The 16,062-nt window shown below is 48.5% G+C and overlaps 2 protein-coding genes across 2 annotated transcripts; both read right to left on the reverse strand.

The window, feature by feature from the left end:
- Positions 1 to 671: 671 nt before the first annotated feature.
- V2A60_004246 (uncharacterized protein) lies at positions 672 to 3,883 on the reverse strand (the record flags this gene model as incomplete). The annotated part of the gene is made up of 2 exons (XM_083255567.1): positions 672 to 1,927; positions 3,583 to 3,883. 2 exons carry the CDS (start codon positions 3,881 to 3,883, stop codon positions 672 to 674), a joined length of 1,557 nt encoding a protein of 518 aa, XP_083111693.1.
- Positions 3,884 to 7,935: 4,052 nt separating this feature from the next.
- Positions 7,936 to 15,992, reverse strand: V2A60_004247 (type I polyketide synthase; the record flags this gene model as incomplete). Its single annotated transcript, XM_083255568.1, has 2 exons — positions 7,936 to 15,899; positions 15,953 to 15,992. The coding sequence occupies 2 exons, from the start codon at positions 15,990 to 15,992 to the stop codon at positions 7,936 to 7,938; spliced, it is 8,004 nt and encodes a 2,667-aa protein (XP_083111694.1).
- Positions 15,993 to 16,062: the final 70 nt, after the last annotated feature.

The raw sequence follows: 16,062 nt of genomic DNA on the forward strand, positions 1-16,062 counted from the left end.
GGGCGGGCCTGGGAGCGAGTTCGGAGTAATCCAATTAATATGCGACATGAGCCCTCTGGCCAATTAAATGGATTCTACACATCAAAGATCACTTTTCGAAATACACGCAACTATATTCATAAAGAGCAAGCATACACAGCCAATCGCAGATGTTTTCGCTCAATTCATTACAGCATTTTTACCGCCTAAGATTATGTAGGCAGATATATGAGCTCCTAAGTTAGGATAATAAGTTATAGATATAATTCTAATAATAAGAATATATGAATAAAGTATCAAGCTTTCTTTAAACTTTATTTTTAAAGAGTTTTTTTTTAGCTAAGCTAATCTTTATAAATAATTCTAGTAATTATTACTAGTAGCCTACCAAATAACCGTTAAGATATACTAGTTATTTCTTAATAGCATATCTCTATTACTATAGAAACTATTAGTACCTAGTACTAATAATTAAAATAAGTAATAGGATACTAAGTAAAACTTTTGTCTCCTTACTCTATATAATATAGTCTAGCTAGAATAATAGATAGTATTTATTTAAAGTACTATGGATATAGCTTACAACCCAGTAAACCATGTATAGCCTCGTGAGAGACTTATCGCCAGTGTGATAAGACGACTGGTTAGTAGAGAATAACTGCTAATAAATACTCGAGCCAGCCGTGAAACCATCACGCATTTCTCAGATTCCATATCCACTTAAAGTCAGCATCATCCCACCAACCCATATCCATCCGTCTTTTTGTCAATCTGAAAAAGTGTAGCAGGTTCTCATCTGGAAATCGCTTCTTCTTCTCGATTTTAAACGCCTTGACGACGTCATCCGCTTCGAAGTGCATAGAAAACACCCGCTCCCAACTAGTGTTTTGAAGCCAATCCCCACTTCTGTTATTTGTCCCGCCGACCAAGAGTGTAGACCTGTTCTCTTTTCCGTTGGTTTTAATGGTGCCTATGTTTCTAGCCATGGCATCGAGGTAGATGCGAATCGGCGCCAGGTTGAATCGGACTGAGTCCTCGCTGCAGCTAGCCCAAAGGTACTCGATCCAATTACTGGTGGCGCAGTATAACTGTGTATCAGACATTCTTCCTGTCTTAAGGAGTGTTTTCGCTTGATCAGTCGGTCTAAAGTCTGGCCCCCGTCCATGCTGCTCGTTGAAGATTTTACGCCCAAATGTGTAGTAGCCCTCTCTATAGTAGGAACTCGACTCTGGTTTGTCTTCCACAAAGCCACGTATGATCTTTCCATCAGCGAAGCGTTCAAAATGTTTGATGTCGACCAGCATCTCGTCAACAACATAGGGCGCCTTTGCAGACACGTACACATCAACCCCTTCAGGCTGGTCCTCTAGGTTCAGCTTATTCAAGCCAATTTCGGGTAACGAAGGTTTCCCGGCCTTGATCGTGTCTTTCGGTGAAGCTGTGAGTCTTCCCATGCTGTAGAATAATATTACCACCATTATGGTCCACTCGTCAATATTGATCCCTTGATTTCTCGGACAGTTTTCATACTGCGCGGCTGGAATCCAGTTCTCAGGGACAACGTCCTTGTCTGGCCTGAAGATGCGCAAGCTGATCTGGATCTTTCCGATACGCGCCGGTCCATTCGGGCAGCTAATCCATGTTGGCAGTACGCCGACGTCTTTGACCACCATGACGTCCAACACGAGCGGAATTTCCACCTTGCCCGCCTTGAGCGTGTCCTCGATCAAGTTCAGCGTATCCTGCCTTAGTAGTCGACTTGTCTGCATCAAAGCGTTCCCGTGGATGTAATCTTTGTGCTTGCGCACGTAAATATTGGTCTCTGTCGGATAATTGTCGTCGAAGCGATTCCGTACTCGCACACGGTCATCGACAACATCCTTGGACAGAATGGGTGCTTTGCGATGACCATGCTTCAGGACCTCTAGAATGATGTATCGACGCAGCTCTAGAGGCAACCCGATCAGATTAGCGGATTCCATAACCTCTTCCTGGCTGGAAAAGTCGATTTGTTGCTTGGGGAAGCACAACAGCTCAATTTTTTTAAAGTGATTTGTTCAGTGGGGTAGGCCGCTGCCTGGTGCTGAGTGCTAAGAAAACCAGCAGGATACAGGCACTTGCACTGTCACAGATGACAGCAGGATAGATGATCACAAGCCACGAAAGTAATGGCTTTCACCTTTATTTAAAAACTATTGCTCATCACGTGGTATGGTGCCACTATTTGATCGCTCAGCAATTACCAAATTACACTCGCTAACACACTGGTCATTCGTAATCTGTCTAGTGCGCCTGACCTTAGACTTTGCCATTGACAACGTCTTGTATAGCTGCCTTCATTATGGTTTCACGATCCCAGTTATCTACAAGAGCGAATTATTTACCACAGTCCCTGTGACGGCCTCGATCTGCTCGCCAATAATCGTAGACTGCAGTTCCTGCAGCCTGGGCATTGCTGCTGCAATAACATCCTTCGGGTTCGGAATGTGGAACTTCTTTTTACTCATTGGGAGATTGTGTCGGATGAAACCAGTCGGCCCACAGCGTTTCTGCAAATCTCTTTTGTTACCCCCAGTAGGTACAATAAATTTCTCGTGCAGGCCGCCTCCGATACCCCCTCCGGTGTTTGGACAGCAGGTATCCTTTTGTTTGTCCTCACCAAATTCTATCCAAGTGCTGTTGATGCCAAAATTTTCGGGCAAGTCCTTGTAAAATCCGTCTTCATCTTTAAGCGTATAGGTAATCTCATAATAGCCTTCACTTATGAGAGTCAGCCATGGTATTGGGCACTGAATGGTGGTGGGATTAGGATAATCGTTGAGGGACAATCGAATAATTTGTTACCGGGACCCCCGTTTCATTTTTGGGATCAGACATGATCATATGATCAGACATGGATCCCCCAGCCATGTCATGAAGATAGGGTTTTTAAAATCCCCAAAAATACCATCATAACCGTTATTCACTTCGTCATATGTGACCAGATTGGTGGTCAGAGATTTGGAGAGGATATCAAGCGTAAAGTAAGGCAGGTATGTTGATGAAACCGTACCCGCCCTTGACTGCAGCTCATCAAGGTCCGCGAATGTCTTCGTCAGGTCGCAAGGGTCACTCGGCAGGCAATCCATAGAAGTATCAGACTCGTCACAGAGCAGAACATCTGCATTAGATGATCCTTCATATACCGCAAGGGCACTCCTTCCGAGTTTTCAATAAGCTTATGCTAGTGTAATAAGAGAGAAGGATAGAGAGTAACTTATTATATAGCGTCCTTTCGTAGCGACTCAGCTAGAACTCTCCGCGCACGAATAATATGGGATACTGGATAGAAGTGTATAGCCACCTTCTGCCTAGTATCTAGAACTCGTCTTGATAAGTAAGCTGTTTGCCGTTGGCTTTTATCCACTCCCAGTCAGCAGGCATTAACGTGCGAGAAAAGACTTCCGCTAGTCGTTCCCCTTTCACACGCCGAACATCACCAATACCAGCTGACACCCTAACTCTGGCCTGTCTCCCGGAGCCAGAGCACCGTGCCATGAGAGTTACAGCTAGTGATACATTAGATTGGAGATTTCGGCAATTTGATTGATGAGTATAGCTCACCTCGAAGCCCCCAACCGTCTACATCGTTGTTGTCGCGATTGTCTCCCGTTACAGTCAATAGACTGACAGTGAGGAAGCTTCGAGCTGACAGAAGAGACTCGCCAAACGTCGAATTGAGATCGATAGCTATAGTCTCATCATGACCAGCATAGGGTTGCTTAGCAATGGTTATGCATGGGAATAAACCCAGGCAGACTTCGACATTGTCCCAAGTCCCGTCGGCCCACGCACTGGATACCTGGAACCGTACCTTCAGCGCGTCAAAATATGAGCAATCATCTCCAGGAAGAGGTGCTTCCATGGTTGCCAATTGAATCTCTTCATCAATATAATGCCAATCACCGACACCAATACGCTCTTCCATCTCTTTTGGATACACGGCATCATTACGATGAAACCATTTGTAAATGCTCTGGAATTTGTCCAAAATGATTCGCCTGGATGAGCCAGTGCATCTTGACTCGAATGATATACCTAATACGGGCTCCGTCAGTTCTCAACCCTAGATGCGCTAGTGGGAAATTAGGCGTACTTCCAACTTCCCAAAGCTCAGCCGGATTACGCTTGGAATATGAATATAAGGTGAAGGAGCTTATATCCGCCAATGGAAAAGTCGCGGATCCGAACACATCAGAAATGTGAATATCCAATGATTTTTTGTCACCTCGCGAAACAGAAGATCCGATCAATACTGCCTTGGAAGTTCCTTGCGGGGTTCCAAACTTGATGTAAAGGTCTTCTGCAGTACCACCATCTATTCCGTAGCCAATCTCCAAGTTGACGACAAGCTTGTCAAAATGACTACAAGATTGGGGCTGTGCACAGAGGATTGATCTAACCCCAGTATGAGTCTCTATGCCATTCTGGGGAGTCTGTCCGGGGAATGACCACGATCCTTTTCCAAGATATCCATGGCATTTAGAGCCGCTGATCCGGTTAGTATTATAGTCCTCTCTATATAGGAGCGAGGCCCAACAGGAGATCGAAATTGGAATATGGGGATATATCACGTACTTAAAAAGGCGGCACGTGCTAGATATCATGCTGCTGCTGGGAATTAACGGTCCAATGTCGTTCCAAGTGTCTGGGAGATCGACTTGATCCAGATATAGTCAGCATGCCGACCACTGATCAAAGCTTTCGAGAGACTTCCATAGAATATGACTTACTACACTCTTCCGCAGGAGTATCAATTCTCGTACAACTACCATCAGATCCGGCCCTACAGACCTTCACGCTGGGATGCTCCAAGTCTTTTTGAAGAGTGTCACAGGAATCCTCTAGAGACCTTTTTTCAGAGCGGTCACTGACACCGAGAAGTGACCTGAGTAGTGCCATACATAGTGCTGTGGTTACGAAGCCACTCCAGATCTCATTGATGAGGGTTAGAGCGTCGGAAGTCCCTTGGGGCGGGATCCCGGCCAAATTCAAAACCGCTGCCTCTTGCAGAGTTGCCGCTATTATGATGTTAGGGGGAGATTCGATGGCAAACAACGCAAGCCGGTCGGGTCGTGCACATCTTAATCTGATGTGGTTTCAACTACTCACGCAAGTATCTTCGAGTCAGGGGAAGTCGGCCTCGGGGCTGACGGGGGGTATCCAAATCGACCAGCTCTTGGTAAAGCGCCCGCTGTGACGGGTTGAGGCCACTCTGCTCACTTATGGGCTGTGCTATGAAAGTCATGGCTCTCTCGTGCATCAAGTTAGCATTAGTGAAAGAACCATTAGTTTCTCGACCTCCCAACAGTGGCTGAGCACCGCTAACGCCGATTGTTTCCCAAGTTGGGTTGTACTCTGCGTTCGGCGCCCAGTCGAAGTCAGCCGGCGAGACAATTCTTGGGTCTTGGAAACCACTCAGCAGCGAGGCATTTGGTAGTGAAAGGCTCCGCCGCGAGGCATGTGATACCAAACCTACAGCACGAATCTGACTCCATGCGATGCCCCCCAGTGCCATATACCTGACCGTAGTAGAGCCGGCTCTGTGATGGAAACCGAGGTCTGCGTAGTCGTGAAACTGAACGGGGAACATATTGAGTGAAGGCGTGATGCGATAAATAAAAACTTCACTCAAATCGCAGTCCCTTGAAATGTCTTCAACGCTAACCCTGAGTGGTATCCAATGAGAATGAAGACTCTCGTAGAAAAAGCTGACTGATGTGCCCCAGCCTCGAGTGACGCTTTGGTTTGAAGGAATGTTAGGCCTGATTCCACCACGTCGTCTTGCCAACCTTGGTGGTATATGTGCGGTCCTACTCAAAACCAAGTAAAGTTCTCGAGGTTGCTCTGAGGATTCAGGGGTAGTGGGGAGGTCTATCGCGCTAACGATGACGGAGCAAATAAGTAGCCATATCGAAAGACATTTAACAAGAGTCTTCCAGCAGTGAGATTGCATAATTATTGATCTTGCTAAGAGCAGAGGTAAAAAAGAAAAAAAAGAGAGAGAGAGACTAGAGAATGATGAGTTATAATGTCACGAATAGACTTGGAACTAGGCCGCTTTTGATAGTTATGTGTATATCGTCTAGCTAGTAGCACACACGCTTTATTAGCTTATATTATCATAGGTAGCTCGTATTTCTAAAATAGATTGATAATATTATGAGCTATTAAACAAATACGAGCAAATCTATCAAGGTTATGAGAAGCTACTTAGGACTCAGTACGGATACGGATACAGAGGTCACCTTGAAAATCAATGCATTAGCAGGGATTAGGAAGATGCAAGGGACCATAATTAATTATGGACTTTCCCAACTAGACTTAGCAGATATCATCCGCTTCTCTTCTTATATTCGTTACCTCCTACTTTGGCCTTATACCCAGATGCTGAGTTTTTAGTTCTACTCTGTGAGCGAGTCACATGGTACATCTTATTAGCCCACATGGTGGAGAAATTACCGATATACTAACCCACTTTGTATCCGCTTGAAGCCTAACCCTTGATAGTCTGAGTTTTGCTACTTTCATCGAGGAAATCTCTCGATAGCTTCTTTTTCTACCTATTAGCTGGCTGCCAACAGCCTGGCTGGCTGTGAGCGAGTCACACGATTAGTTTCTGGGACTCACTCACAGCTAGATAGCTCGAAAAGCTAGTAGAAAAAGGGTAACTTTACCTATTCTAGCATATCCGAATACCCCTACCTAGCGTACACTGGGGTGACAGAATAACTAGCCTACTTTAAACAAAACCACCTTCTCGATATAATTACCTCTAAGAACTTTAATTTATTAGTAAATAAAAGGGAAAAAGAGATATTCTATAATAACTTAGAAGGTAGTTTATTTACTATTAGTTTAATATAGTATTATAGCTATATAGGTATAGAACTAACTTACTAGTTAATAGTCTCTTATGATAGCTTTTCCTAACCTTCTTCTATTACTTCTTATAGAGTATTAATATCCTAATAAGGCTATTTATTAATAGCCTTTATAAGAGGTATCTAGTAATTCTATATTAGCGAGAGATCTAGGCTTTAGGGGTAGTTAAAGAAGCGCTAGAGGCTATGAGATTCCTTCTAGGTCCTAACTAGGTTATTCTTACTTACTTAGGCTATGACTACTATTAGAATTTGTTACCTATTCCTCTAGGAGACCTTAAAGAATTTATATGGCTTAGTATAAGTACCTTTATCGCTTAAGAACTAATATATGCCTCCTAAAGCTGATTTTTTGGGCGTATCTAGATGCTGGTTGACCATACCGGCGACCTCGAAGGTATGTGGTGGTGGTGGTGGTGGTGGTGGTGGGCTATGGGCCAGTTTTTTGTCACCCTCTTGGCGTAGTATATTGCCTACAGGGGTGTCAAAAAGCTATGAAAATGTTACCAGGATTTATATGGCGATCTCTGCCAAATTCGGTAAAGCGCATGAATTATGCAGACATACTGTGAGCGAGTCCCCTGTGAGCGAGTCACAGAAAACTCAACATCAGGGTATTACTGGTAGTATGGTGGTCTTTACGTAGTAGATAAGTTCGCTCACTTTACGTATAGCTAAAAACTGGATCCCTCTTTTAAATGATAGGATAAACCAAGCTAATATGGCTGGCGCACCCACCTCGATAGGTACAAAGGTGCTATCTACATTAGCGCGGAGCTTCTCGCTCTGCACAAGGAGAGTATAGACTGCGGTACATCATTCACTATGAAATCCAGATAATAAATCTAATCAAGCATCATTACCCTTCACCATCTTGTTTTTTGGGTATCGGCGAGTTATTGTTTGCCTGTGCTTGCCACTCAGGGAGTGCGTGGCGCGCATGGTATGTCCTTGAATAGAAACAGGGATTTCAGACCACGCTTTCGCCCCTCGTCAACTATCAACTGGGAGTGCATTCCTGGTAGTGCAGTGTTCATTCAATTTCCCTCGCCAGCGTTCCATCCACAACAATGGTTGCCAGCTGCCTCATGCTAGTGTGGGCATCCAGAAGGTCCAGTAGGCTAATATTCGCCCGGAATGCCTGGTTAAACCAATTGCGCAGTTCAGCTGCAATCAAGCTATCGACGCCATAGTCAGCCACGCCTTTGGATAGACTGATCGATGTAGGGCTGATGGAGAGCATGCCTGCCATGGCAGCGATGATTGCGTCACAAACAAGGGTCAGCGACTTGTCGCGGGCCTCTGCACTACCGCCCGCACGAATGGCCTTGTCAAACTCGTCACGGAGCTTGGCTATGGCTGAAGAGCGAGACTCACTGCCATTTTCTTTGTCCTTTCGGGCGTTCGCTCCATGTCGGCACGCGTCGTCCATGGCTCTCATCAACAGCGATACTCGGCCGTCACTGTACCATCGTGGCACCATAGTATCTTCAGGCTCACGCAACTTGCGCTCCGCCATCGCCGCGGCATCGAGGCATGTCGTGAAGCTGACTGCGGCAAGAGGATCGTGCCCCATGCTATCGTCCATGAAACTGTCCACAAATGCAGGTTCGATGAGGCGCAGGAACTCATGCTCAGTGATGCCCTCGGCCTTGTTTCGGGACATCATGTTGACGGCAGTAGCCTCGCGACTCAGATGGCCAGCATTTGTGATAAGACCGAAGGCAGCCGTTGATGCAGGGAGACCTTGGCGGCGTCGCTGGCGGGCAAACGCATCTTGGAAATTATTGGCGGCTGTATACGCCGATTGCGTCGCGAGGGCCACAATCGACTCCAGGGATGTTGTCATGACAAAAAAGTCGAGAGGCATGCCAAGGGTGGCGTTGTGTAAGTTTTTTGTTCCGAACACTTTGGCCGCAATACCATTGTTCCACTGCTCAGCTGTGAGCAATGTAAACGAAACGTCCTGTAGGAACATAGCCGTGTGAATGACACCGCGGATGGTTCTGACTTGGGCGAGGCCGTTGATAGTCTCAACGACCTTGGCTGCATCTGCCATGTCACAAACAATGGACCGCACATCGACACCCCGCGCAGTCATGTCTTGGATGAGAGCCCTTGCCTCAGGCGTGCTGGCGCCGCTTCGAGAAAGCACAGCGACGTGGCAAGCACCACGGCTCGCCATCCAGCGAATGATAGATCGACCTAGAGCACCCAAACCACCAGCTATGAGGTACTGAGCCTTGCAGTTAAATTTGGCGGTTTTGTCTGAAGATGGGACCATGCGCACCAACGCCTCTGGATCTTGGAAAGAGATAACGTGTTTGCCAACATGAGTACCTTTAGAGAATTTGAGCAGTGTTTGAGGCAGCTGGTCGACAGTTGAGACAGCATATGGATGGATAGGAGCAATTACGCCAGTGCGATAGTAGGTATGAACCGACTCCATCAATTTGCTGGCGACCTCCGGACTATTTTCGAGAATCAGCCCCAAGTCGAAGGAGGTAAAGGTGATGCTTTTCTGGAATAGCTCTAGGCCTAGGCGGCTGCCATTCATGACATCAATGCGGCCCACGTCAATCAGGCGACCCAACGGTGCCAGAATCTTAAACGTCTCATAAAGCATGTTTTTGCCCCTGACGGCGCTGAGCACGACGTCAAAGCCACGGCCGTCGGTGGCCACATGCATGGCGCGCTGTAAGTCTGTTACATCGCGCGAAGAGAATATATGAGTCGCCGACAAGCCAACATTTTCAATCAAGAACTGTTTCTTATCCTCGCTTCCAACGGTAGCGTACACATCTGCACCCTTGGCCTGGGCGAGTTGAATAGCAGCCAAGCCGAGACCACCCGTTGCGGACTGGATGAGAAGCTTTTCGCCGGCCTTAAGGGTGGTGACATGATCGAAAGCGTAGACAGCCGTCATGAAGACGAGGGGCATAGTTGCCACTGCGATGAGATCGTCAGTCGGCCGAAGCTTAGCAGCAAAGCACGCCGGCACTTGCGTGTAGTTACCAAGATGTCCGTGTCCCATGCCGTAAACTGCGTCGCCAACCGCAAAGCTTTTGACAGAACCGCCGACATTGGTAATGATGCCAGAGTACTCAGCAGACAGATTGTTGGCATCAAAGGTGCCGGCAGCGATACCCAGGTCCTTCCAGTTCAGGCCCACCGCGGCAACCTTGACTTCGATGTAGTCGTGGGGAAGCGCACGCAGAAGCTCTGTATAAGGGCGGAAATACAGCGATGTGAGAATTCCAGGTGTTTCAAAGGCAGCTCGAACCGCACCCTGGCTGTCAATTGGAAGCATCTCAGCAGTCCTGGCCGGGAACGCACCTAGGCGCTGCTGTTCGGCGAGTTTTGCATCTGGACGAAGACGGCTAACCCACCCACAGCCATTATGCCAGCTGAATTCACGATCCTCGAAAGTGCCCAGTTCCGAAAGAGACCCCTGAAGACGAGCCTCCTTCGTACTCAGCCAGGACACAATGTCATCCCACTCCTCGGTGGCAATGTCTTGCACCGCAATGTCCATGAAGAGGAACTTGGCGGTTGGATTCTCAGTGCCCACTGTGCGAAGAAGACCAGCGAGAACACCACCATCGGCATTTGCACCGGTCATGATGCCGCTGGACGTCACCCAAACCATAGTAGACGCTGACGAAACAAGATGCTGGAACAATGCCAGGCGTTCAGCATCGAATGTCAACAGCATGTTTTTCTTGTCCAGGAACGCGACGATCCTGGAGTTTGATGTAAGATCCATGGCAGCGTCAATGTGCAGCAGTTCGCAAAAGACCCCGTTGCGTGTCATTTCGTCTGCCGTGCGAGACACTAAGGGACTGTCCTTGCCAATACCATCGCTGTAGAGTAGGTAAGCAACGCTGCCGTGAGAGGCTCCTTCTGTAGACCTGGGTGGAAGCAATGTGGCAACCATGGTGCTGGCAGTGCTGTATGGGTGGGGGTAATCGTCGAGGATAAAGTCAACTCCGGAGAAGCCTGCTCCCTTAAGAGCTTTTTCCCACGACTGCAAGTCTAAAAATGGGCTTTCAACACGCCCATCCGGAATACCGTCCCAATAACCCTTCAAAGTACCCAGAATGAGACCATGGACGAAAGAGTCACCAGTGTTCTCGACCAGTATAAGCTTGCCACCAGGCTTGAGAAGCTTGCTGCAGTGTTTAAGAGTGGCGTTGATGTGCGCAGTAGCGTGCAAGCACTGCGAGGCCAGGACGACATCGTATTCAGCTTTCTGGCCTTGTGGCTCGGGGTCTTGAGCAATGTCGAGTACGGCATATTCGATGTCCCGATACGGAGACATGAACTCATTCGCAGCCGTCAAGAAACCGGGAGAGACGTCAGTGAAAGTGTAAGTGCTGTAGCGCTTGATCTGCGTCACGTCCTCGTGTAGAGTGGCCATGACGATGCGGGTGGCTCCACCAGTCCCAGCACCAATCTCAATAATCTTTTGATGGGGATTGGCGTGGGCAAGGCCATCAGTAACACGCTGAAGCTGGGGATAGGCACCTGTCATGGCAATACCAGTTTCGTATAGAGTTGTAAGATATCCATCTTGAAGGAGGACCTCAACACCTGTAGTGCGACCATACAAGATGTTGTCCATGTTTTCCGATACTCTGCGCGCAATCTTGATCTCGATGACATCTTTAGTCTTTTCATAGAGAGACTCGAGAAGGTTTTGGCGGCCCTTGACATCTAGGTCTCTGGCTTGTTTCATGACGTCTGTATCATCAAGCTCTACCCGCCGACGGATCCAAGCTAAGAAGAGTTGGGCCTGCTCCGAGGCATCAACGAGATCAGCACGACCACAGTACTTTTCGTAGATACCGACAACGATAAGAGCTATAATGTCATAGACAGTCTTGGTCAGAGGCTCGCGATCGATGTTCTCCTTGGGCGGCGGAAATAACTGTCTTGCGGCTCTGGAGTTCAGAGTCCGGAAGTCCGGTTGCCAAGTCAAGCGAGTTGACTGAGTTTCAAAGAGACGAATCGTCATTCCATCCTGGGAACAAGCTTCACCATACGTGGTGCAGCGCAGGCTAGGAATGTCAACGAGGATGCCCCCGGCCTGACCAAGAACCTGAAGCTTAGCATAGGCGCCACGGAGACCGCGGAGCTCACCCCTGGCAAAAGCTATTACTGACGTTTCACTATTACCATTCTTGATGTATATTTGTGAAATGCTAACCGGAACAAATGCATTCTTTGTTCGCTCCAGTTGGCCGCCATGACAAGATACCAGACCAAGTTGGAATAGCGCATCCAAAGACGATGGATGAATAGGGTAACGAGAAGCTGCGATAACAGATTTTTCTGCAGACCGGATTGTCGAAAGGTTCAGGCTTGCAGATGCAAAGTTTTGCGCAGGGTCGGCCTCAATGTTTGACAGTCCCTGAAAAGCATCACCGTATCCGAGACCCAGCTTCTCAAATTTGCGGTATAAGGCTTTGGAGTCGACTATGCGGGCATCCATGTTGGAGTCCATCTTCTTCAGATTTAAACATGTCGGTGATACCTGTACTCTCACATCACCAAGGCAATGCTCAGTCCAAGTATCGGTGGTCGAGGAAACGGAGCTGATGGAGAAGGGAACCCAACAAGCAACATTTCCCTTCGCCACATCTTCGAGCTCAAGGCTGATGATAACTTCAACACCGTAGTCATCTTCGGGGATACGCAGCGCAGACTTGATTTCCAGATTGCGCAAATTGAAGCCAGTTATTGGCAAGGCCCCTTCACACTCGTTGTGCGCTCTGGTAGCCACCTCGACCGCCATGGCAATGTAGCCCGCCGCAGGAAACACCGCATCGGGAATTAAACGATGTTCGGCAAGCCAAGGCAAATCTTTAACACGAAGGATGTTGCGCCACTGTGGTCGGAACTTGGAGTTCCCAGGAAGCTTCGAGCCAACGAGCTCATGGCGAATGATGCTGCGGCCACGGTACTCCTTGCTTAGACGGCTTTCGTGGTAGAGGATCGGCCCGTATGCATACTGGTACGGAGGGAGATCGATAGCCATACACCCCTGAACAGTTCCATAACCCTCCAAATCATCGGTGGCATTGACTGCCGGGAGGTCAACTGGAAAGTTCATTCCGAAAAGGGTACCCGCCAATTTAAGCAGGCAAGCCTGGCTATCTTTGTTGCGCTCTAGAGAAGCCAACACTTCTGCACTAAAGCCAATGTCTTTCAAAGATTGGTCAACAGGTCCACGCAAAGCACCATGAGGACCGATCTCAATCATTGCATCAATAGGAACCGTTTTGACTAGTTGTTGGATGGCTTCCGAGAAACGGACGGGAGACTCCAGATTGGCACGCCAGTACGTCCCGTCAACTGGTATTGTAGTTGTGTCTTTCAAAGGGTAAACCGAGGAAATCCACGTAACGGGGCTGTTTCTGTGAGCAGGCTCGTTTAATCCGCCAGCAATAGCTTCGGCCATGCCACGATCCAGCCATTCCTGGTATTTCTTACCTATTGCAGCCATGTGATGCGAGTGATAAGCATTACCACCAGTGCGAAGAATACGATTGAATACTCTCTTGTTGGTCAACATGACCGCGAGACTGTCGATGGCCTCGACATCGCCGGAGAGGGTCAGGCTTGCAGGTGAATTAATTGCTGCAACCGTGATGGATTCTTCCAAGCCGTGAAGATAGTCAAATTCTTCCATTTCGCGTAGGCTCAACCCTACAGCCAGCATGGCTCCGGATCGGGTGTTTGTCTTGACAGCCTGGCCTCGGAAAAACGCAGCAACAATTGCCTCAGTCGCCGTAAGTCGACCAGCGGCGTATGCAGCAGCCATCTCACCCGAAGAGTGACCGGCGATCGCAGAAGGACGGATAGACCACGAGGCGAGTAGGTCAACAATACCGATCTGTAACGCTGTGCAAACTGTTTGCGAGACTTCGGGAACATTGACCAATTGCTCGTCTAGCACACCGCTGAGCACATCCTTGATCGTCCATGTAATGGGGGTATGAACAGAGATCTTCTCGACGACTCTATCCAAATAATCGATAGTATCGCTGAAAACGCCATATTCAAACAAGTTTTTGCCCATGCCATTCCACTGCGCACCTTGGCCAGTAAAGACAAAGGCGGCTGTGGTAGTAGCAGCTGGACTGGAAGAGACAGGTTGCTCAACGGTCATGCCACTCGTGGGATTGCTGCGCTCGATGATGCGGAATGAACGCCGCATCAGTTTGGTGCGTCGCGCAGAGAGAGTGTAAGCAACGTCAGCAAGCGAGTGTTTGTGTGTAGCGAGAGCATTGGCTAGTACCGCAACATTGATCCTGAGTGATTCTTCAGTATGGGCCGAGAAGGCCAAGAGGACGAGGCGTCTGGTGCCAGCGTCGGCTCTATGAGATGTATTCAAATTCCACACAGCGGGAGCGTGTCGGTCGATTGAGCGTGAGTCATGAGGCTCCTTCCCATTAGAATAGCCATTGCTCTGACCATTGACGTGACCATTGGTGTGGCCGTGAGTATGCTCGTTATTACGACCATTGGTATGCTCGTTATTATGACCATTGGTATGACCATTAGCATGGCCGCTAGCATGGCCATTGGCATAAGCATTGACGTAGCCGTTTGTATGGCCGTCTATGCCACCATTGATGTCGCCGTTTGCGTGTCTGTTGCCCAAGTTGAAGGGGCTGTAGGTGATGGGAGTTTCGAGCCCAGGCTTGACATAGCTGTGAAGAACGTTCCGAACATGGTCAATAATACAATGTCCATTCGCTCCACCATAGCCGAAAGAGTTGATACTCGCGCGACGGAGCTTGCCCTCTGGCCAAGCCGTCATATCAGTCAGCACTTTCACGTTGGCCTTCTCGAAGTCGACTCTTGGGTTCAGCACTTCTATGCCAATACTCGGTGGAATAAACCCTGATTCCAGTGCCAGTACCACCTTCATGATGCCAGCAAGAGCACTGGCCGATTCTGTGTGACCCAGGTTTGTCTTGATAGAACCCACATACAGAGGCTCCCTTGATGACTTCAGGGAGGAAAACACGTTGCCGATGGCCTCAATCTCAATGGGATCTCCTACAGGAGTTCCGGTTCCATGGCACTCAAAATAAGTTGTATCTGCGAGAGGGAGATTGCCCGCGTTACGGTAGGCTTGCCGGATGACACTTTCCTGGCCCGACTTGCTGGGATGCGTGATGCCACCCGTGCGGCCGTTGGCATTTATCGCTGTGCCGCGAACGACTGCTCGAATGGGATTGCCATGGTCCAAGGCTGTAGAGATTTTGGACAGGTAGATCGCTGCGAAGCCTTCACCGCGCGCGTAGCCATCGGCGGAGTGATCGAAGGTGTGACATCGCGAGGTTGATGACAATGCACCGAGCTTGTTCATCATAATTTGCATGGTGGGATCTATGATCCAGTTCGAAGCAGCAACGATGGCGGAGTCGCAGTCTCCATTGCGGATAGCGCTAACAGCCATGTGAAGTGCGTACATTGAGAATGAGCATGCCGTGTCCAGGGTGACACTTGGCCCTCGGAGATTGAATATGTAGCTGATTCGATTGCTGAGCAGGCTCAGGCTTGTACCCGTGGTCACATACGGGCGGGGATATTCGGGGTCGCGGGAGTGAATAACCGTGTGATCGATGGTGAAATTGCCGACAAAAACACCTGTCCTTGTGCCAGACACGCTTTCGAGCGTCTCTCCCGCGTTTTCGTTTTCCAAGGCTTCATATGTTACTTCTAGTAGCTTTCTTTGGGAGGGGTCCATAGTTTCAACTTCCGTCTGCTGCATGCCGAAAAAAGTGTGATCAAAGAGCCGGGCATCCTCGGCAAGGAGGAAACCGCCTTGAGTAGAGGTCGCGCCCAAGTAATGTGAATCAGGGTGAATGAAGCCGTCCTGAGAAAATCGATGGTCGCCAAAGTCGCGGTAGCCCGAACGCTTGTTCTTGAGTAGCTCCCAAAGCCCTGCGCTGTCACGAACACCTCCTGGCCATCTGCAGCCTGTAGTCCAATTTTAGCCTCTGCGGGTATGATTTTTGAAGGAGTATGCTTACCCATGCCAACAATGGCGATTGGTTCGGTTTGGGAATTCATCAGTGGCGGAAAAGCGTTTGGTGATTTCGTTCAAAAGACAGATTGAAGAGATTCGGTGAAGCTGTGAAAG

This window comes from Cordyceps javanica, chromosome 3 (assembly GCF_051103115.1).
Source record: "Cordyceps javanica chromosome 3, complete sequence".
NCBI classification, from domain to species: Eukaryota; Fungi; Ascomycota; class Sordariomycetes; order Hypocreales; family Cordycipitaceae; genus Cordyceps; species Cordyceps javanica.